The sequence below is a fragment of the Hyaena hyaena genome, unplaced genomic scaffold (genome assembly GCF_003009895.1).
Source record: "Hyaena hyaena isolate Hyena2069 unplaced genomic scaffold, ASM300989v1 scaffold_199, whole genome shotgun sequence".
In the NCBI taxonomy this organism is placed as follows: domain Eukaryota; kingdom Metazoa; phylum Chordata; class Mammalia; order Carnivora; family Hyaenidae; genus Hyaena; species Hyaena hyaena.
In genome coordinates, this window is record NW_024080831.1 from 2,432,417 (window position 1) to 2,453,207 (window position 20,791).

At 50.1% G+C, this 20,791-nt stretch overlaps 1 protein-coding gene across 1 annotated transcript; it reads right to left on the bottom strand.

The window, feature by feature from the left end:
- Positions 1-1,226: 1,226 nt before the first annotated feature.
- Positions 1,227-17,008, bottom strand: DVL3 (dishevelled segment polarity protein 3). Its single transcript, XM_039241695.1, has 16 exons — positions 16,603-17,008; positions 10,997-11,066; positions 10,363-10,484; positions 10,132-10,241; positions 9,827-9,962; positions 9,537-9,630; positions 9,254-9,323; positions 8,492-8,631; positions 8,238-8,314; positions 8,055-8,122; positions 7,749-7,898; positions 7,005-7,136; positions 6,652-6,819; positions 3,188-3,403; positions 2,677-3,087; positions 1,227-1,829 (listed from the first exon to the last, which is right to left on the bottom strand). The coding sequence occupies exons 1-16, from the start codon at positions 16,761-16,763 to the stop codon at positions 1,798-1,800; spliced, it is 2,157 nt and encodes a 718-aa protein (XP_039097626.1). The 5' UTR covers positions 16,764-17,008; the 3' UTR covers positions 1,227-1,797.
- Between the last annotated feature and the right edge of the window lie 3,783 nt (positions 17,009-20,791).

Consider the following 20,791-nt stretch of genomic DNA (forward strand, 5'->3'; position numbering starts at 1 on the left):
GCTATAAGGCAGGATGTGGCAGGATGAAGATCTAGCCTCCAACTGTGGTCACAGTCTGAATCCATTAAATGATCAAATATGGACATTTCTAACTCTTGAACCAGCACTCAAGGCTTCACTGCTACCTTTCCAAAAGCTTTATCTTCAATACATACCCTACCAATTTAGAGTAAATAATAATAATAATAAAATAATAATAATAGCTACCATTTATTGAGCACCTATTCTACTTTGTGCCAGGCACTGTGCTAGGCACTTTTCGTACAATATCTAATTTAAATCCTCACAACAACCCTGTGAGGTAGGTATTATTATCATCATTTTACATGAGGGAATTGAGGCTCAGAGAGATTAAATAACTCTCTTATCATGAAACCAAAAAGTAATAGAGCTGGGATTCAAACCCAGAACAACCTGACTCTAAATCCCATGCTCCTGTGAAATAGAGTAGAGGCAGAGGGGAAAGGAAGGACCATATTCAAGAAAGATTGTTGGGGTGGAATGGATATGATATGCTGACTAGTAAGATATGGGGAGGAATTTAAGCCCGTTAACTGTTCCTAGCTGGTGAGCCTACATAGAGTGTGATGAAGATAACCAGGATTGGAATTCAGGAGGAACACACTTGATGGGGGAAATGAGTTGAGTCCATATGGATATGTCCGTGGTGATGTCCTGTGGGTGATAATACAGGTCTAAAATTTGGAGGGAAGGTGGGGCTGAATATACATATTTTAGAATCACCAGCGTATCAATGGTAATTGAAGACATCAGTATAGATGACACCATTTGGAGAGTAAATATAGAGGAAAGAGAAGTGAATCAAAGAACACAAGGAGCACCAACATTGAAGGCATGAAAAATAGTGGAGGAATTCTCAAGGGAGTTGAACATGGCAGAGTGAGAAAAGTTAAACATGTATAGGAGGCAGCCCTATAGTGGTGGCTAGAGAAAGCCATGGCCTGGGCTCCTAGAAGGCAGGCAAGACTGAGTCACACTTCCAGCACAGCCCTTGTGCACCAAAAACCCCAGGAAGTATTTGTTTAAAGGTCCCTACCCTCGTTTGCCCCAAAGGCTGGAGCTTAAGACTTAATTGTACTCTTGACACCCCAGTCCTAAAAATATGGAAGCCTAGGTGAGCCAGGACAATTTACAGAAGAGGCTTAAAGACATAATGATTTGTTTAAACTGTAGAATAAAGTAAAAAATAAAACTTGGCATTTTAGAAGTCCCAGAAGTCCCCCTGTCCAACCTTTCTCTGGGGTATCATGGTTATTGTGAAATAAGGGTGTTGGAGTAGGGAGCGGGGTGAGAACAGCCTGTCAGTTGTTTGGAGAGTCCTCTGTTAAGCCTGACCTGAGACCCAGCTTATGGGCTTTTTCAGGTAGGAAGATGATGGGGACATGTGTGGGTGGTTTGGGGGCTATAAAGAAGAGGAGGGGAAAGTCAGGGGACCAGCCCCACAACCTGGGAGAGAAGGCCCAGCCCTCTGAGCAGGGACCAGCCCTGAGGCTTAAGTGAACTTGCATAGGCACGTGTGTGTGTATGTATGTATGCGTGTGAGAGAGAAGGAGAGAGGGAGGGAGAGAAAGAAAGAGAGAGTGGGATGGGCATTCTCTGGAAAGGGGAACAGAGTCTCTCATACATGGGTGAGAGGCTGGAGCCCTCCAACAAAGCCTAGTGACTCAACATGTTGAAGTGTGGGTTTGGGGGCTGAACATCCTTGGGAAGCCCTGAGGCGCTGCTGAAGCAGGGCTTCTGGTCTCCTCGGAGGTTGGGCCTCCCCTCGATGGGGGCTCACAGAAAGTCAAACAGCCCGAAATTCTTGGCTGCTCCAGGCCCAGGAAAAATTGAGGGAAGAAAAAAGAAAGAAAAGAAATGTTTCAGGCCCAGAGGTGAGATGAGCCTGCCTGTTAGTGGGGTTAGGGGTCAGAAGGAACCAGCACACAGGGCAGGCATGGGGGTATGGATGTAGGGGTAGAGCAGGTGTGCTTCCTGGAAGCCACTAGCAGCTCAGGCAACTAAGGGGCCCCTTTGGGTGTCTAGTAAAGGCCGGCACAGGCAGGGATAGTGTGGATGGTTATTGTAAGTGACTATAGCTCTAGGTAGGGTGCAGGCCTGAGGCAGCAATGGGAGTGGGATAGGCAGTTAGGAAGAGGAATAGATGAAGCAAACATTTTTTGGTGTCAGTATTGTGGAGGAAAAGCCAAGAAACTGGCACACATGCTTGAGGGGATGCGGTTAATAGAGGGCTGAATGAATGGTGCAAGTTTGCTGAGGAGGAAAAGGTGGGGAGAAGGGGGTAAGCAGGGCCTCAAGGGCACCACTGGGGTAACTCCTGAAGTGTTTGTGGGGAGTAAGGAGCAGCACCAGCAAGTCAGGTCCCAGTGATATGAAGGATCCTGTTAAGTCCTACGCAGCAGTTAGTGGGCAGAGGGACAAGCTGGGGCTAATGGCAGGTTAGGGGTCGCAGTGGCGATTGGTGGGTGCACCCCGCCCTCACTGCGCCCAGCGAGCAGTTAGCGCGCCTGAATTTAGTTCAATTTATTTCCCTTTCAGGTACCAGACAAAGTAAAAAAGATGGACGGATGGAGAGAGGGCCGCAACTGCCCAGGGGTGGGAGTGGGATGGAAGTGAGGGAAGGGTCCTTTCACATCACATCCACAAAGAACTCACTGGGGTTTCCCATGGCCATGCGGAAGGACTGTCTGCTGGCTGTCAGTTCGGGGGGCACGGAGGCCAGGTCGCGGCCCGGAGGGGCTCCTGGAGGCCCCATGGCCGCGGGTGGAGGGGGCATCATCAGCATGGGGGGACCGTAGAGAGGGGGCACGCCAGGGGGGCCGTAGCTCGGGTGTGTGTGGTGACTGCGCAGGCTGCTGGCCATTGAGTGGTGGCTGCGGTGGCTATGCTCGCTGGCGGCAGGACCCGAGCGCTCGCTGGGTGCCCGCTCCCGTGGCCCCCGCAGGCTGCTGCGGGTTGTGTGGTCCGACTCGCTGCCGCTGCCACCAGACTTTGAGTCCCCCGCCTTCGGGTCCTTCTCCTTCCGTCGGTCACTGCCGCTACGGTTGGAGCCACTGCTCCGGCTGCCTGTAGGGGACAGGCAGAAACAGGGCAGGGGATGCTCAGATCTTGCAGAAGCTTTGGGCACACCTGTGGCCACCTCCCAACCCCAACCCCTCTGCCTTACCTTCACTGTGCTGACTGCTGGCGCTGCCCCCACCATAGCTGTACCCCAGCTCTGGGAAGCCTGGGTGTGGGTTGTAGGGGTGTGGGGGCGGTGGGTACTGGTAAGGGAAAGCCATGGGCCAAGGGGCTGCCCCTGGGTGCGGCAAAGGGGCCAGCGTGTCCTGGTCAGAGGCGCCACTGGAGCCATCGTGATCATGGAGGGACAGGTTGGCCATGTCTGCAGAAGGGAGGGGAAGGCCAGATGAGCTATCCCATGCTCCTAGGTCAGGAGAGAAAGGTCCCCCAGTCTAGGTAGGGTGGGTACATCTGTAATGACACCAACAGCAGTGGTACTTTGTCCCCAAAATGAGAGGAGACACAGGTCAGAGATTTCTCACTTCTTCAGACCCTCTCTGCCACCCACCTGAGATGGTGGAGAGCGAGACCCTATAGACACAGCCCCAAGGAAAACCCTCCTCAGGAGGTCCCTGAGTCACCACTTGAGATACTCAATGCCAAATCCTTACACTCAACTCCCTGTCTCAGGGAAGCCCCCTTCCAAGCATTTGACAGTTTCTCCTCCTTCCTTAGTGGGCTGCAAGAAGGAGCAAAACTCTTAATTGATAATTTTCTCCTTTGTTCACTTAGAGGCTAAAGGTAGAGGAATGTGGGAAGCTGAAATATCGGACAGGTATTGCATACCTACGATTCATTAGGCACAATACAAAGCACTTCATCTCAGCAAATGTTATCACATTTTTTCCAGATGAGCAAAGTGAAGTCCAGGGAGGTTAAATGACTGTCCTGAGGTCAATCCAAATTGTAGCCAGAGCAGAAGCTAGGAGTTGCTTACTTTCTTCTTACCTTTCCAGATGAGTCATTAGTAAGGAGTAGGGAACAGTGGGGAAATTTAGGTGAAATTTTGCCCTCTCCTTTCACCTAGGACTAAAAAAAACGCACCCATTATAGGCCAGAAAGAACATAGGCCTTTCAGAGTCTCCCCATACAAAGGCCCTTGGCCCAGATAAATTTTCTGGTGCTGCTGGAGGAGGCGGGAAGGGCTCAGAAAAAGAACTTAGGTGCCTCCTCTGTGCCTCCACTCTATTCCCAGCGAAGCCTCATTCGTCATAGCACTCATCTCAATGTATTAACACGATGTGTTTCATGACTGGCGCCCCTAAGTAAACTATGCACTTCTTAAGGGAAAGGCTGTCCCCACCAATGTTGGAACTACTTGAAATGGAGTATAAGGGGCCACCAGAACTGATTACCAAGGGACACCCCTTGCTCACACCTCATCAGGTCCCAGGGCTCTGAGAGAGCTGGAATTGCTGGAGAGGCCAGCTGCTAGGAGATGGAGCCCTTTGTTACAAGTCTTTAAGTAAACCGGCCCAACTTCCGGGAAGAAGACATTAGAAGAGAGGGATCTGAGGGGGCTGAGGCAGTCTGTGGAGTCTACCAGCTAAACCATCAACCTATCAAGGCCTATAGCTAGCACAGGGGGTGGGGTTGGGGGGTGGTGAGAAGAAGGGGCCTGTCTTGGCTCATGCCCCAAGAGCTGGTGACTATTTCAGCCTCCAGGCTATAGTCCTGAAGGGAGTTAACTGTGGGCTCCTGGGGCTACCCAGGTCACCAGCTCTCTCCTTTGAGTCGGCCACATTCCCAGCTGAGGAGACCTTAGCCAGTGAGAAGAAAAAGATCTGTCTGTTAGCATATCCCTGAACTGAGCCTCTGGGGGCCTTGGCCCATGAGTAGAAAGACCCAGGAGGCCCCAGGAATAGAACATCTCTTGAGCAAAAACCACAGCTGTCTTGAGAAGCTTTAGGTGTCCCTAGATGTTTGCGGCCAGGCCTGACTTCTGCTAATGATGATTATAATAACTACATAGGACTAAGTCTAAGAAGCCATTAATTTTAAGGTGTACTCCAACTTTAGAGATATTGAAATGTGAAAAAAAAAATGTTCATCTTAGAATCAACTAAATATGTGAATAATGGAGAGCTTTTTTAAAAGCACTTACTGTGGGACAAACATGGCGCTAAAAGCATTATACACATTGTCTTAACCTCCAAACAGTGCTAAGATAGGTTCTACTATTACCCCCAAATTACAGATCAAGGAATTGAGGCAATGAGAGGCAGTGTCACTTACTCATGTTCACATAGTCAGGGTGGAGTTAGGATTTGAACTCAGAACTATCCAACTCTAAACCCCTATTCATCCACCACAGACTTGTGCTCTGTAGCAACAACCTTTCTAATCCTAGAACCTAATCTGAAGCACCTTAAAAGTTAGCTTTTGGGGGTGCCTGGGTGGCTCAGTCAGTTAAGCGTCCAACTCTTGGTTTCAGCTCAGGTCATGATCTTGCAGTTTGTGGGTTCAAGCCCCGCATTGGGCTCCACGCTGGTAGTGTGGAGCCTGCTTGGGATTCTCTCTCTCCCTCTCTCTCTGCCTCTCCCCTGCTGGTTCTCTCTCACTCTCTCCCAAAAGAAATAAACTTAAAAAAAAAAAGTTAGGTTTTGGACCCTAGCCAGCAAGCATCCCTGGCTGACAAAAAGCTGCCTGAGGCAGAGGTGGCTGCTGGGAATGGGCTTCTGCTCCCAGTCCTGAAACGCTGTCCTGTTTTGAGAACTCCCCTTCCTTCCCAGGGGCTGTCTACGTGCTCAGGAGGAGGAGGGTTCCCTGCAGACCTCTCCTCCTTAAAAACCCTCACTGGCTTTACACTCTCTCAGGACCAAGTCCAAACTGCTCAGTGCAGCTTGCAGAATCCTCTACAAGCTGGCCCTGACAGCTTTTCCAGTTTTGTCTCAAGGCCCAGCCTACCCTCAAGGGTCTGAGGAGGCTGGGGACTTGGGGCCTCAGGCCAGCCCCAGGTCTTGCCCTGGTAGAGGTGCTTGATGCTTAGAGGCTGATCAGGGGCCAATGGGAGGATCTGTGTTTGACCTTGCTAAGACAATGTTTCTGCAACATTGGTGGTAATTGCACCAATTACCAATTGCACCAAGGTAACGTTTCTGCAACATTGATGGTGGTAAGAACGAGGACACTGGAGCCAGAAAGACCTGGATCTCCAAGACCTAACTCTGCTTCTGGCTGTGAGAATGGGTGGACTATCTAACATCTCTAAGTCTCAGTTTCCTCAGCTGAAATAGGGATAGTGAGTGATCCATCTTGCCCAAGGGTGAGCATGTGGAGGTTGTGAGGACTGAGAGGGAGATGCTGCGTAGAAACAACGAGCATGGTGCCAGAAACACATCAGGCACTTAGAAAATGCCAGCCCCAAGACAGGGATGCAGAGAAGGTGAAAAGGCCTGACTTGGCTCTGGTTGTACTAGAGAGGGAGGCCTGTGTCAGGCCTTGAGTTGGGGCCCCAGCCAGCTGTCTGTTCATGCTTTGTGTGGGTTCCCTGGAGTCTGCTGCCACATCCCTGGGCACCTCCCCACTCCCAGCCAGGAGATAGAGCAAGGAGGTGGGGGAGGCACATACTGCCACAGAGGTCACCGAAGATGTAGTAGCACTGCTCAGAGAAGGTGATCTTGTTGACAGTGTGGCGGATGAAGCCGGCTTTCAGCAGGTTGCTGGCATACTTGCGGGCCTCTCGCCGGTCAGTGAAGCCTTCCACATTGTGGTACAGCCAGTCCACCACATCTGAGCCTGGGGGCAAGGCAGCCACTTGATTGGGAGGCCCACCCGACTTGGGCTCATCTGACCTCAAAGGAGCCATGAGGCTGGGGCTGGTTCTAGCTCAAAGGCACGGCTCAAAGGCCACTTCAGCCCCCAGCCTGCCCTGTCCCATCACTCCCCACCCTGGCCTTCATCCCACCATGGGGCTCTCTCACCGATGAAAGCGTTGGGGATGGTAATCTTGAGCCACATGCGGTCACGGACCTCCAGCCCAGATTCAGGGGAGGCCATAGCTTTTACGATGGCGGCCATGTCACTGTGGATGGATAGGTGGAAGTCATCTAGGCCTAGGGGTGGGAGGCAGAATGGTGAGGCAGAAAGGGACTACAGAGTTAGGAAGAGAGGAATTTGCATCACAGCTCTACCATCTAATAACTGGACCAATGTTAGGCACATAATTGACTTCTAGGACACTCAGTTTCCTCTGTAAAAAAAAAAGGGGGGGGGACTTTAATATCTATTTCACGAACATATCTGAAGAGAGAGTTAAATAATATATATGAAGATGCTTAGCATAGCATATGTGTGTTATGATAATGAAAATGGCAGTCATTTATTGAGTGCTTACTTCATGCCACATACTGTGATTGAGACTTCACTTATATCCTCTCACTAAACCCCCAGGAACCTGGTAGACTATGTATCATTAGCCCCATTTTCTTGAGGAAACAGGCTTGCTGGGTGCTCAATACAGGTTCAGAAGCAAACACTGTTTAGTGAGGGTCGGGTGTCCACTGAAGGAAGCTGCAGTGTGAGGCAGCTAGAATGAACTCCTCAGTTCCCTCTGACTTTAAGCAAGAGTTTCCACTTGAGCCTTCATCAGAACCACTCCCCACCCCCCGGGCATCCCCGACCTTGCCCTGTCTGGCTGGGTCTTGGGGGCAGAGCTGGACACTCACGTTCTGTGTCAGGGATGGAGCTGGTGATGGAAGAGCTGGTGGAGGTGATGGTGCTCAGGGAGGGACTCATGCCATAGGCAGGGAAGGTGCCAGTCATGGCTGCAGTGTGGGAGACCCAGGCTGCAGGGTCGATGGGCCGGATGGGCTCGCCTGCAGGGAGGATGAGAAGTCAGAGGCGGCCCACCCTGCCCACTGCCAGGCCCGACAGGGTAGGTATAAGGATTTAAGGCAACAGAGAAAGAAGGAGAGACAGGGCTCATGTATGCCAAGATCCAGCTATAGGGCTGAGTCCCCCCATCCACTTACTCCTGGGCAGAGTGAAGCAACCACGTGGACTTGGGTCCCAGCACTTGGCTACAGTCAGGGTGATGGGCCTGAAAGCAAGAGTGACCCTAGTGAGGGCAGGATGCATGGAGGCCAGACCAACCCCCTTGCCTGATAATCAAAAATGCCTGCCCCCTCCTTCCCAATGTCCCATCCCATCCATACCCCGGTTTGTGCACAATCTCCCTCAGTACCCGCACTGCGTCGTCATTGCTCATGTTCTCAAAGTTGATCTCGTTTACCTGGGAGAGAGGGACAGGAGTGGGATAAGCAGCTGGGTTGGGGAGGTGGGTAGGGAAGAAGAACTTGGTGGATCAGGTCTTGCCCCCAAGAAGTGGCCTCTAAATGAGCAGGGTACAGAGGAGAGGGATATCTCGCTACTCCTCATCCACACCACCACCCCAGGTGGGCAGTGGTACCTGTAACAGCATATCTCCTGGCTCGATGCGTCCATCTGCAGCCACAGCCCCACCCTTCATGATAGAGCCGATGTAGATGCCTCCATCACCACGCTCGTTGCTTTGGCCCACAATGGAGATGCCCAAAAAGTTGTACTTTTCTATAGGGAGTAATAAAATCTTAAGAGGGGAATAAGGTTCCTACTTTAACTCCAAGCCCTTTATTAGTAAAGGGTGGGAAGGGATGGAAACTAACATTCATTGAACCTGAATCAGGTACTGTGTTCAGCATAGTCAAGCATATTTCCATTTAATCCTTGCTAGCTCTGCCACAGGGACTCTGAGTCCTCAGGCAGTGAAGTTCAGAGAGCTTCAATGACTTTTCTAAGCCATGAAGTGGCAAAGGCAGGATTCACACTCAGGCTTAAATTCCAAGGTTGGGGCTCTTTTCACTATAGCCAGGTATCTCCTAAAGAGAGTGCCTAGGACAAACATCAGAGAGCAACAAGCAATGCCTGAAAAATGGGAAGGGGGATAAGAATCAGAAATCACTTCCTCCAGGAAGCCTCCCCTGCCATTCTCTGCTTCCACAGCTCTCTGTGCTAATCTCTGTCATGGCCCTGACATGAGATACTGAAATGATCAGTTTATGTACCAGTTTGTGTTTATGAGAGAGAGCTCCTCGGGGGCAGGGAAAATATCTTGTGCCTCTCTAAGCTCCTCAAGTTTGCCCAGTGTCTGGTATATAGTAGACGCTCTAGAGTGTTGTTTTACCAGACTCACCCATGTTGAGAGTGACTGTGATGATGTTGAGTGACATGGTGGAGTCCGTGATGCTGCTGAAGGACGAGGACTGGAAAAGACAGAGGCCCTGAGCAGCAGGCAGGAGTCACAAGAACTCACTGCTCCCACCTAGGTCTTCCTCAAGGAGAGCCCTCAACACCCCCTCCCTCTAAGGCTCTAATGCTGGCCCAGTAGGAGGGGGTCTAAGGAAGCACACGCCCTGGATCTGCCTGGACAGGGCTCAGTCTGCCCCCAACCATCCCTGGTATCTCAGGCCCCATACCCGCTCAATCCGCGAAACCTTCTGCTTCCTCCGCCGCCGCTTATGTCTTCTCATCAGGCGTGAGGCGCTGCTCTGCTCTGTGGAGCTGCTGAACCTGGGGGGCCCACAGTCGTTCCCCACCAGGCTGGCCCAGCCCTGCCCCACAAGAGGCACTGCAGGGCCCAAGTCCCCCACGCAAAGCCCACAGCCCTCCCAAAGTCCCAGTATCCTTAGGGGTCAAGGGTCCTGGCGAGGAAGGAGAGGGAGGGGGTGTCACCTGCCCCCTAATATCAATGAAACCAAAGCCCCACCTGCTGGTGGAGTCATCCTCATCCGAATCAAAGAAGCTGGTGGTCTCTAACTCGCTGCTCATAAGGGTGGATGAGCTATCATAACCCCCTGGCTCTCGCCGCCGCTCCCCCTTTGCAGTTCCATTTAGCCGGGTTGCTGCAGGGAAAAGAGGCAGCTGGGTTCACAGTGCCAGTGCAGGAGGGAAGGGCGGACACAGGGAGGGGCTAGGTGCTGTACTGGGGCCAGGCATATCCAGAGCTCAGAAAAGGGTAGCAGGCAGCTGAATGGAAGGAGTGGGGAAGGCATCTGTTCAGGGAAGACGCACTGTGCTCTGGGCCGTCCCTCCTGCGTGGCCGCTCACGCTGGGCCGACACCAAGGAGTCCGTCTCTGTGTCATTGTCCAAGTTCTCCTGGCTGCCTCCACCAGCATGAGGGCTGCAGGGAAGAGAGGACTTGGTGGGAGAGGGAGCAGGGCTGGGGGCTCCCTCCCCCAGCCCGGGGCTGAACTGATGCGGCCCTCCCCCATGGGCCCTCTCCACTCTCGGGTCACACTCACTGGAAGGATGGGGGCCGGGAGTCCCCAATGCCTCCTGTGCGTTCCATGGATGGTGGCAGTTCTGATGGGTTGTCAGCACAGAAGGGAGCAGGCTCTGGGTGTGAGCCCTCAGCAGACACCAACTGATGGGAAAAGAATGGGTGAGTAGTAGGTATAGGGGTGCCAGGGAAATAGCAGATGGCTTCTGGAAGGGCATGCAGACTTGGGAAGAATGAAGCAGGGGACACAGGAAGAAGAGACAGGGCTGTGCAAGGTCAGCTGAGGCATGGAATGGACTAGCGCTGGGGGATGGGGGGGATGGGAGGCATGGGCTGTTGAAGTGGAGTGGGGGCAGGGAACAAGGGTCAGGGCAGAACAAGGGTCTAAGGCAGAGGTTGGCTGGAATCTGAGGCACAGTGCTTCAAAAGGCATAGGAGACATTTGTCCTACAACGTCCCACATTCCCCCCGGCCCCCTCAACTAACCTTTCACCAAGGCTACAGAATCCAGGGTGAGAAATAGTTCCGGTAGAAAACTCAAGGAAGATTCACATATTGAAGCATAAAACCACCAGCTACAATCTTAGCAATGCTTTTCCTCTGTCCAGCCCACCGTAGGAATACAGGAGGAGGGAGGGCTGAGGAGGGCTCCTTACCCAGGATACCACTCGGCCATTGAAGCAGGGCAGCTTGGCATTGTCATCGGAGATCTCTTCCTTCACCACTCTGCAGGGAAAGGGTGGGGGTGTCTAGAGTGAGCTTTCTGAGGTGGAAATGAAAGTGTTCTCACAATCCTAACTCAGAGGGTCCTCTACCCTAACCTAGCCTGGTAATCAAACCATTGACCTAAGCCTTTCAAATGGGAGCAGAAGTGGGGGTCACCCAGGGACAGCTCTTCGGCACCACCAGGAAGACACCAGCCCTGCCCAGGGCAGCTGCTGCCCTAGGGTGTCCTCTCAGTCATCAGGTGATTGCAAATGACACTTGACTGATTGCTGTTCCCCATTAGTGTGGCCACTCCCTGAAATCTCAAAAGTCCTTTACCCAGCCCCAACATAGCTCTTTTGGGCTAGACTTATTCTTTTCCTCTAACCTTAAACTAGGAAAAAGTACACCCTTATCTCTGTCTTTCTCTTCTTAGTTGGGAATCCTGACATTCTTCTAGAACGTGTGGATGAGGAGTTTAAGGAAATTAAGAAAGAGAAGGGGAAAAGGCATTTACTGAACATCTTCCACTGCCACTGTGATAATAGCAACAAACTGCTCTCATTTACTGGGCACATATCATGGGCCAAGCACTAAGCTAAGCTCTTTGCTTATTTCATTTCATTTAATACTCACTGCAATGCTGAGATAGATACAGATGGGGAAATTAAGGCTTATAGGTTCAGAAATTCACTGGCAGTCACACCACTAATAAAAGCTGGAATTTGATTCCTGGTCAGCCTGACTCTTTAGCCTTTATTCTTACCTATTATACCATCTTATCTCCCTATAGTTGGAATGTATAATCTTCACATCACCTTCATTGTGTGGACAATATCCTCTTTTTATGAGTAAAGAAATGGAGAAACATTCAGTAACTTGCCCAAGGTCACAGAGCAGGAAGAAGTCAGAACTAGAATTCAACCCCAAGCTTGCCTGACTCTAAAACCCATGCTCTGGGGCGCCTGGGTGGCTCGGTTGGTTAGGTGTCCGTCTTCAGCTCAGATCATGATCTCACTGTTCGTGGGTTCGAGCCCCGTGTTGGGCTATGTGCTGACAGCCAGCTCAGAGCCTGGAGCCTGCTTTGGATTTTGTGTCTCCCTCTCTCTCTGGCCCTCCCTTGCTCACACTGTGTCTCTCTCAGAAATAAATAAAAGCGTTAAAAAAAAAACAACAAAAAAACCCAACCCCATGCTCTTTCCATGGTACTTTGCATTCTTTCCTGTACAGTGACAGGTAATATGGATCTGTCGGGGGTGGGGGTGGGGAGACAGGGATGTGGGGCATGGAAGGAGTGAGATGTGTATACAGGCATGGAGTCTGGCTTGGGGGCCGCATCAAGGTGAGAAGTCAAACTATGACTACAGTTTGGGGACCCCCAGACTATGTCAAACATCCCAGGAGTACAGAGTTGGAAAGATATGATCAGGGGCAAGATGAAGACATGTGCTTGGGATTGTGAGCAGAGAGGGAAGATAGCAAGGAAGGAGGCTGGGAAGCCTAGTCTTTCCTTGTTCCTGGAGCAGCTTCAGCCTAGAGCCGGAACGTGCTTGGCTCCTTGTGATGCTCACATTCTTGGACTCACAGCCAAGTTTGAAGACTGAGCCTGCCCTTCTCCCTCCCATCTAGCTCTGGCTCCTCCAGCATTTCCAAACCCACAAAGACCCCAAGAAAGCAGCTCAAGTCCTGGTCAGACCCATGATGGCAGAAAGCCTAGAGATCGAACATGCTGAAAAGGGACATGGAAATAGCTCAGACTCACCTGCCCATCTGGTCACAGGGTACCCCAGGCTTGCAGCCCCAAATGGGAACTGGGGCTCACAGGAAAATGGGGTGTGTGGACCAAATGGCAGAGACTGTGATCTGCTTTGGAGAGGGTTTGCCTGTAGTGGGAAGCTGCTGCTAAGTCCCCACCACTTGCTCCCCCAGCAGGCCCCACCACACAGCTCCACACTACAGATGTTTCCTCTCTTTCTAGGGGTCACCGACAGGTCGCCAAGGCTCTGCTGACTCACAACGATCAGCTGATCTTCATCAGCAGTCTTGGGGGACCTCAGACAGGCTTCCCCCTCCCACCATGGAGATGAATGGTTCAGGGTTCCATGGCACTCACACACACACACACACACACACACACACACACACACACCAAACAGAGTTGGACAAATCTGGGTTATAAATCTGCCACTTATTAGCCTTCCTATCTTAGAGAAGTTTCTTAACAAATTTTCTACGCCTTTGATTTGTCCTGGTAAGTGGGATTTGTAAATGCCTGGCATGGTCTAGGATTACAAGTAAAAGCTAATTACTAACTGTCAATTTTTAGCAGGCTACATACTCTCTTTCCAACTATGTGTAAGTTTCTAAGGGCAGGGACCAAACAAATCTGCTCATCATCATTCATTCAATTAAAAAGCCTTTGCTAAGAGCCCAGTGGGTTTTAAGTCCTGTGCTGCCATTGTGTAAAACCTCAAGAAGCACCAGACCAGAAGCCCGCCTTGTCCTTGGAGGTTATGGCCCAATGGACAGTTCATTCAAGTATATGGCAAGTGGGAAGTGGTCAGAACCACAAGAGAAGCAGATGTGTTTGTTCCCTGGACAGACATCTGTTGAGTAGGTGTCTCTGCTGTCAGGTCCTGGCTAGGAGCTGGGTAGGTGTAAGGATAGACAGGATAAAGTGTCATAACTTTAAAAGCTAAACCCAGAGAATGGGAAAATTTGGCTCCGGGAAGACAATAGAAGGGGAGTGTGCTCTCAGTACCAGGTGCAGAGGCAAGGTAGTGTGTGACATGGAGTGGGGAGGAACACAGAGAGTAGCCCAACTTCCCATGTTGCTCCTGTCCACAGCTCAAGGCCACTCTGATATTCATCCGCCAGCTCCCTCAGTGGTGAAAATGTTTACTTTCCCTCTATTTCCCAAGTAATTTAAGAGGGTTGGGCCTACCCTAGCTTGACAAATGCTTCTGGAGACCAGATGGGAGTTGGGCCTTACAAACCAGAACATTCATTAGAGGGTGAGCCTAGAGAGCAGCCTTCCTCCTCTGACTCACTCTCCATCTGTCAGCAGAGGTTGCTGGCCTCTGCCCGACCCTGGTCTCATGGGGCTAGGATAAGTGGCAGCCCTATCACCTCTACAGTTTGCCAAGGCTCAGCATCTCTCTTGGAGAGGATGTGTCTGTTAAACGGTGATAATAAAGCCTACAATTGTGTGATTAAGGTCTTAGACTTTGGAGCCAGATTTCCGATGTAGAATCAAGCTCTGCCACCTACTAGCTATGTGACCTTGGGTAAATTATTTAAGTTTTCTGCGCTCTAGTTTTTTCATGTAAAAACTGAAGATATTACTACTTATTTCACAGGGCTGTCAAGATGATTGAATGAGTAAAGATTTGAAAAGCATTTAGATCAGTGTATGTACACTGAAGTACTATAAAAAGAATTTGTTAAATAAATGAAATATATATATACTTCTCAGCTACTAGTCCTGTGACAAGACAGTTCTACTACATCTCCTGCTCATTGATCCTTCTGGATATAAAAACAAAATCAATCTCCTCTTTTAGCTTTGTTCTCAACCCTGTTAAAACAATCTACTAAAATATTTTGCAAACGATGGTTCAAGTACCACTAATGTATGCAAGATCACTTCAGGTGTACCTGATGAATGTTAAACACAATAGTTAAGTATTTATTTTTAACATATTTTAGAAAGAAATACAAATAGAAAATCAGACCTCTGATTTCATATTACTGATTGGGTCAAGCTAAGAAGGAGTGAGTAGCTGACAGTGGATTTAAAGAGGAGATGTAATGGGGACCCTCCTATGATTGCAGTTAGGTCTGGTTTGATAGTAGCTTGTGGGGAGTGGGAGGCAGCCCAGAGAGGTCTAGGTTTAGGAGGTGGAGACTAAGCTTGGTGGGTTCAGGGGTGAGTTGCGGGTAGAGACACTGGCCTACTCTAGTCCCTCAAGGCAAGTGACCCCAGCACACTGGACGCTAGCTGATTTCCCCTATCCCATACCCTGTGGCAGCATCTTGGTCTCTTCCAACTGTTTTTCTCTTACCAGGCCAAGGCATCTGCCCCCTCACTCTCACCCCTGCGGATCAACTGATCCCTCTTCACAATCTTCCAATCAGGGGTGTCTGTCTCTGGACTGAGGTCAGACAATGATTACTACACTATGAGTACCAAGTACCGCACCCCAGGGTAGGAACAACAACAGAAACAAGACTTGCCAGAAGCTGCATAGCACTTCCCACTGCACAAAGCACTCTCACATAGGATCTCATGGGCTCATCAAACCCTGAGTTCCATGGGGAAAGGTGACAGCAAAACATGGTAGGCAGAAGAGAGAGACGGGGCTTGCTTTCCAGGGCCAGGAGGCCAGGGGTTCTGGAAGAGAAGCCAGATTTATCGACACTGGGGAAGAGAAAGTCTTTCCTAACTCAGCTCTGGGGCCTCAGCTCCAAAGAGCAGCGCAGGCCTCAGGCTAGGGCAGGAGAGACAGCCTTTAGGCCTGGAGGGCCCGGGAAGGCCTTCCCTACAGGCCTCCAGGCCCAGTGCCCAGTTAGTGTGGGGCAGGCAAGCCTGGGGGCCTCCCCTTCCCCCAGTCCCCTGGGAGTTATTGGGGGGGTGTGTGTGTGAGGGGATGGGCCAGGCTCCCCCTCCCAGGCCAGCTGCTACAGAACCTTCCGGCTCCAACATTCCATCCCCTCTTAAAGGGAAAGTCGCTGCTTCCAAACTCCGCCTGTCTAAAGCCCTGCAGCTGGGTGGAGAAGACCCCGCCAGGGAGGGGAAGATGAACATCAAGAGACTCTTTCTGGCCCTCCTATCCAGGCTCTGAGGCCCTTTCCAAGGTCTCTCCCTTGGCCACCATCTGGAGGAAAAAGGCCCCAGTTCTGAAGGTAAATCAGCACCTAGGGTAGTGGGGACTTCTCAGGGGTCAGGGACTCTGATTCTTTGACAACACCCTGAACACCCCACAAGGGAAGAGAGGCAGCTAAATAAACAGGTTTGCTGGCCTTAACTTGCAGCCTGGCCCCTGAGTCCCCTCCCCAACTCCCCCTCCCCCCAGTTCAAAGTCCCCAGCATAGCCCCTGGATGCACTACTCCAAATATGGCTCTGAGTTGTGGAGCTGAAAAGATGGAGAAGAAGGCCGAGTGCCAAACACCCTAAGTCTATGCTAAAAAGGTGGATCCATGGTAGGAAGAAGGTTAGGGACTCTGGCTCTGGAATGGGGTGGAGAGGGGTGTGTGTCTGTCTATGTGGGCCGCTGGTCTCTGAGGAGGTGAGGGGGCTTGGAACTCTGGTTGCTCTTGCGGAGTTGGACGTCCTCCTAAACTATGGGGGCCTAGGTCCCCCATAAGAGGCAAAAGGAGAGTCCCTAAAGAGGTTGGAGCTCCAGCTTAATGAGGCGGCCCAAATGGCCAAGTCGCCCCTAGAATCCTGAGTAGGACTAGAAGCCAGTGTAGCAAAGGAAGTCCAAACTGGCCGAGTGGGCCCCAAGAAGCCCAAGGGGCCAGGTCCCCCGGAGGCGAGGAGGGGGCCATCCTCACCCGAAATCGTCGTCCATAGACTTGAAGAAGAACTTATAGCTGGGTCGCTGCAGAACGCCCTTAAAGTCCGCCAAGGTGACGCGCTCGGCGGGCAGGGGCAGCTTTACCAGGTACGGCGTCTCCTGCCCGTCCAGGTGGTAGATGATCTTGGTCTCGCCCATGGCTCCGGCCTCGGGCCCTGGGGCCCGCGCGCGGCCTGCTTCGGCGGCCGGGCCGGGCCTTTCGGGCGGCGACGGCGCTCGGCGCGGCCCCGCGGCTCAGCCTCGCTCGGCAGCCGGCTGCGGCGCCAGCTCCCTTGTTCTCCGGCCGCTCCCGGGTCCCAGCGCCGCCTGCCGCCGCCGCGGCCACCGCTTCCGCTCCCCACTCTCCCGGCTCGGCTGGAGACTACGACTCTTCCGGTGGCCGCGGCCCTCCGGGCCCTGGGCTGCGGCTCGGCCCGCTCCCCTCCCCCGACCCCGGCGCGGCCCCGCCCGAGCGCGAGCCCCGCCCCCGTCCGCCGCGGAGCCGCGTTGGCCTCACCGCAGATAGCCCGGCCCTCCGCGGGGGCCGCGGACACCCGGCCCACCCGCCGAGCCGCAAGCTCGGACTCTGGCGCTCAGGTCCCAGGCCAGCGAGGAGCTTGGCGGCGGTCGCCTAGGCCCCCAGACTGAGAAGGGTAGATCTCATCAGGATGGCCGCGTTCCCGGACTCATCAAGGCCCTGGCTCTGGACCCAAGAGGGATCAATCGGCTGTTCCTTAGCAGTCTGGGACTGGTGTAATACAGGGGTCACTTTGGTCCCCAGAGTTGAGGGAGTGTGGTTTTGATCAGATGTTCTGACCAGATATCAGTGGAGGAAAGTGACCTCCGCATGGCCCTTTAGAGTCTGTTGAAAAGCATAGCTGCTGTCACTGAGTCTACCAAACTGAGTTCTTGAGGACAGTACAGGATAGATTTCTGATTCCTTCTTATAACTTCAATACAACACCTAGGTGTAAAGCAGTGGCATAATAAATAGATTGATGCAGAATGAGTGCAAGAATGAAAATGAGTGCATGACTGGGACAGTAAGTCTCAAACAGAACTAGGTATAATCCATCCCTAATAGATATTCTCACCCCTTAGCTTTTTTAATTTTTTTAAAAAATTTTAAAAAATATTTTTATTTATTTCTAGGAGAGAGAGAGAGAGACAGCGTGAGCAGGGAGGGTCAGAGAGAGAGGGAGTCACAGACTCTGAAACAGACTCCAGGCTCTGAGCTGGCAGTCAGCACAGAGCCCGACGCGGGGCTCGAACCCACGAACCGCGAGATCATGACCTAAGCAAAAGTCGGACGCTTAACCGACTAAGCCACCCAGGCACCCCACCCCTTACCTTTTAATTCATTCAATAAATGAGTGCCCCCTTAGGTGCAAAGCATACTGCAGGAGATAAAGCAAAACAAGACAGGTAAGACTACTCTCAGGACTTTCACGCATCTGAAAGGAGGCACACAAGCTTGTAATAAATAACTTGAGTGACAAATGCTATGAAAAAGATAAAATGGAGTGATGTGATAGTAAAAGGGAAAAGAGAATTATGAGTGGTTAGGGAAGGCCTCTTTCCTTTGAGCTAAGACAGAATGGAGGAAGTAGCAGGTATAAGTGGGTTTGGTTTGGGCAGGGGGAAGCACTCCAAGTAGAGCCAAATATAAAGGCTCAAGCACAAATAAACCCTCCTAATTTGAGGAACAGGAAGGGCATTGTGACTTTAGTGATAGTGGTAGATGAGGCTGGAAACATAGCCTGGGACCAGACCACATAGATCCTTTAAGGCCACAGTAACAAGTGTGGGCTCCTCGCACTCCATTTTGTATAGTTGTCCAATTAGCATTTTCAGAGTAAGTACCTCTTCCACACAACTCTACTGCTTAGAAACCTCTCCACATTCCCCAGTGCCTTCCAAATATTCTTAGCACCATATTCAAAACTTTCCATAATCTAAACTGTCAACCATTACAGCTTATTTCATTTTATCCTGGCTACATTTTTTACTTGAGCAATTCAACCTATTTGCTAGTGCCTGCATGTATCTTGTGCATTTTTGCTTCATACCCTTCTTTTTTTATTGAATATATGTGCATATTAAGAAAGCTCTTAACAGCATTTCTCTCCCATTTTCTGCCCCACCCCCGTATACTTTTTTTTTTAAAAAGCTTATACTATTTCTTGATTTATGCATTTTAGACATTGCATATTATTTCCAAGTTTGATTGATGGATTTATTTTTCTTCCACCTTCCCCTAGCCTCTTAAAATAGTAAAATTATACTTTTTGGTTAAGTCAGTATAGTTTTTAGCATTGACATTTTCACTGAGTAAGTGCTTCCTTTACAACTTTTTGTTTCTCCTGGCATTAATCATTGCCTTACTTTTTCATTTGCTTTTTTATATAGTATATCTACCATTAAGTCTTAATACACAATCTAATAGTTTCTCAATACATATTTTGTTTACATTGTCAAATAGATTATCCAACTATTTCCTCCCTTTGAAACTTCTGCTCTCTTGCTCTGGTCAGCCGTCTCAGCTCTCATCCTGGGACTTCTCTGCATCATCCTCAGAATTACCTCTCCTTCTGTGTTGCATCCCCATTTCCTGGATACTTTTTACTCCTTTGCTTTGGTAAAGCACACCCTTTGGTGGCTTACTTTCAAAGTATGGAAAATAAAACACCTTTTGAGAACTCGCAAATCTGAAAATATGATTGAGTTGAAAGTAATTGTCTTCCAGCTTCCAGTGCTATTAAGCAGTCAGATCTCTATTTTTCCTGAGGCTTTGCATATTATCTTTTTTTTTTTTTTTTTTTTTTGAAAGACAGTGTGATCAGGGGAGGGGCAGAGAGAGAGAGGGAAACACAGAATCTGAAGCAGGTTCCAGGCTCTGAGCTGTCAGCACATAGCCTGACACGGGACTTAAACCCATGAATCGTGGAATCGTGAGATCATGACCTGAGCTGAAGTCATAACTTAACCAACTGTGCCACCCAGGCCTCCCAACACAGGACTTGCTTTTACTCTTTCTGGAAGTTTTTTAGGAAGTTCTCTTCATTCCTGGTGTTCTGAAATTTCATGGTGATACATTTTGGTGTTTATTCACTGTGCTAGACACTTAGTCCTTTCCAACTAGAAATTCAACACTATTTCCTTAAAATTTTTTAAAATGTTTTATTTCTGAGAGAGACAGCGGGAGCAGGGGAGAGCCAGAGAGAGGGAGACACAGAATCTAAACAGGCTCCAGGCTCTGAGCTGGCTGTCAGCACAGAGCCTGAAGCGGGGCTCGAACCTAGGAACCGTGAGATCATGACCTGAGCCGAAGTCAGACAGCTAACCAACTGAGCCACCCAGGCACACCAACACTGTTTCCTTAAATTATTTAGTAACATCACTATTTTCCCTGTCCTTTTTATAACTTGTTAGATTTTGGTCTGGATTATTTTTTCTCCTTTATCATCCATTCCCTTTTATTTTTTAATGATTGCATCTTTTTGCAAGACTTTCTTAACATTATCCAGTTGGATAGATAAAATGTCACAACTCAAAATTCAAGTACATAAAGATGAATATAGTCTCCATCCTATTTGGTTATTTAGTCCTCCAATTCTCAGTAGGAAACAATTTATTCACTTCTTAATTTCTAAAATTTTTTAAAATTTTTAAATGTTTTTTTAATCTTTTATTTTTAAGTGAGGAGGGGGAGAGAGAGAGAGAGGTGTGGGAGGGGCAGAGAGAGAGGGAGAGGGAGACACAGAATCCAAAGCAGGCTCCAGGCTCTAAGCTGTTCGCTGTCAGCACAGAGCCCAGTGTGGGACTGAAACCCATTAACTGATCATCAGGGAGATCATGACCGGATCTGAAGTCAGATGCTTAACCAACTGAGCCACCCAGGTGCCCCTAAAAACTTCTTTGAAAAAAAATTTGTTATCTAGTTCTCCCTTTTCAGAGTAGTTTCTTCAGACACACAATATCTTTTGAGAATAAATATAGCTCCCCCCACCCATGGTTTTCAAAAAGCTCCCTACTTTGTCATTGTTTCCTTCGTTTCAATTTTGTTTTGGTCTCTGCCTTTCACGCTCAAAGTTTCCTCAAATGTTTAATAACCACTGGCAGTCTATTCAAATTTAAGAGTGAAATACTAAAAAGCTGATAGGAAGCTCTGTCGAGGTACAGGGCTT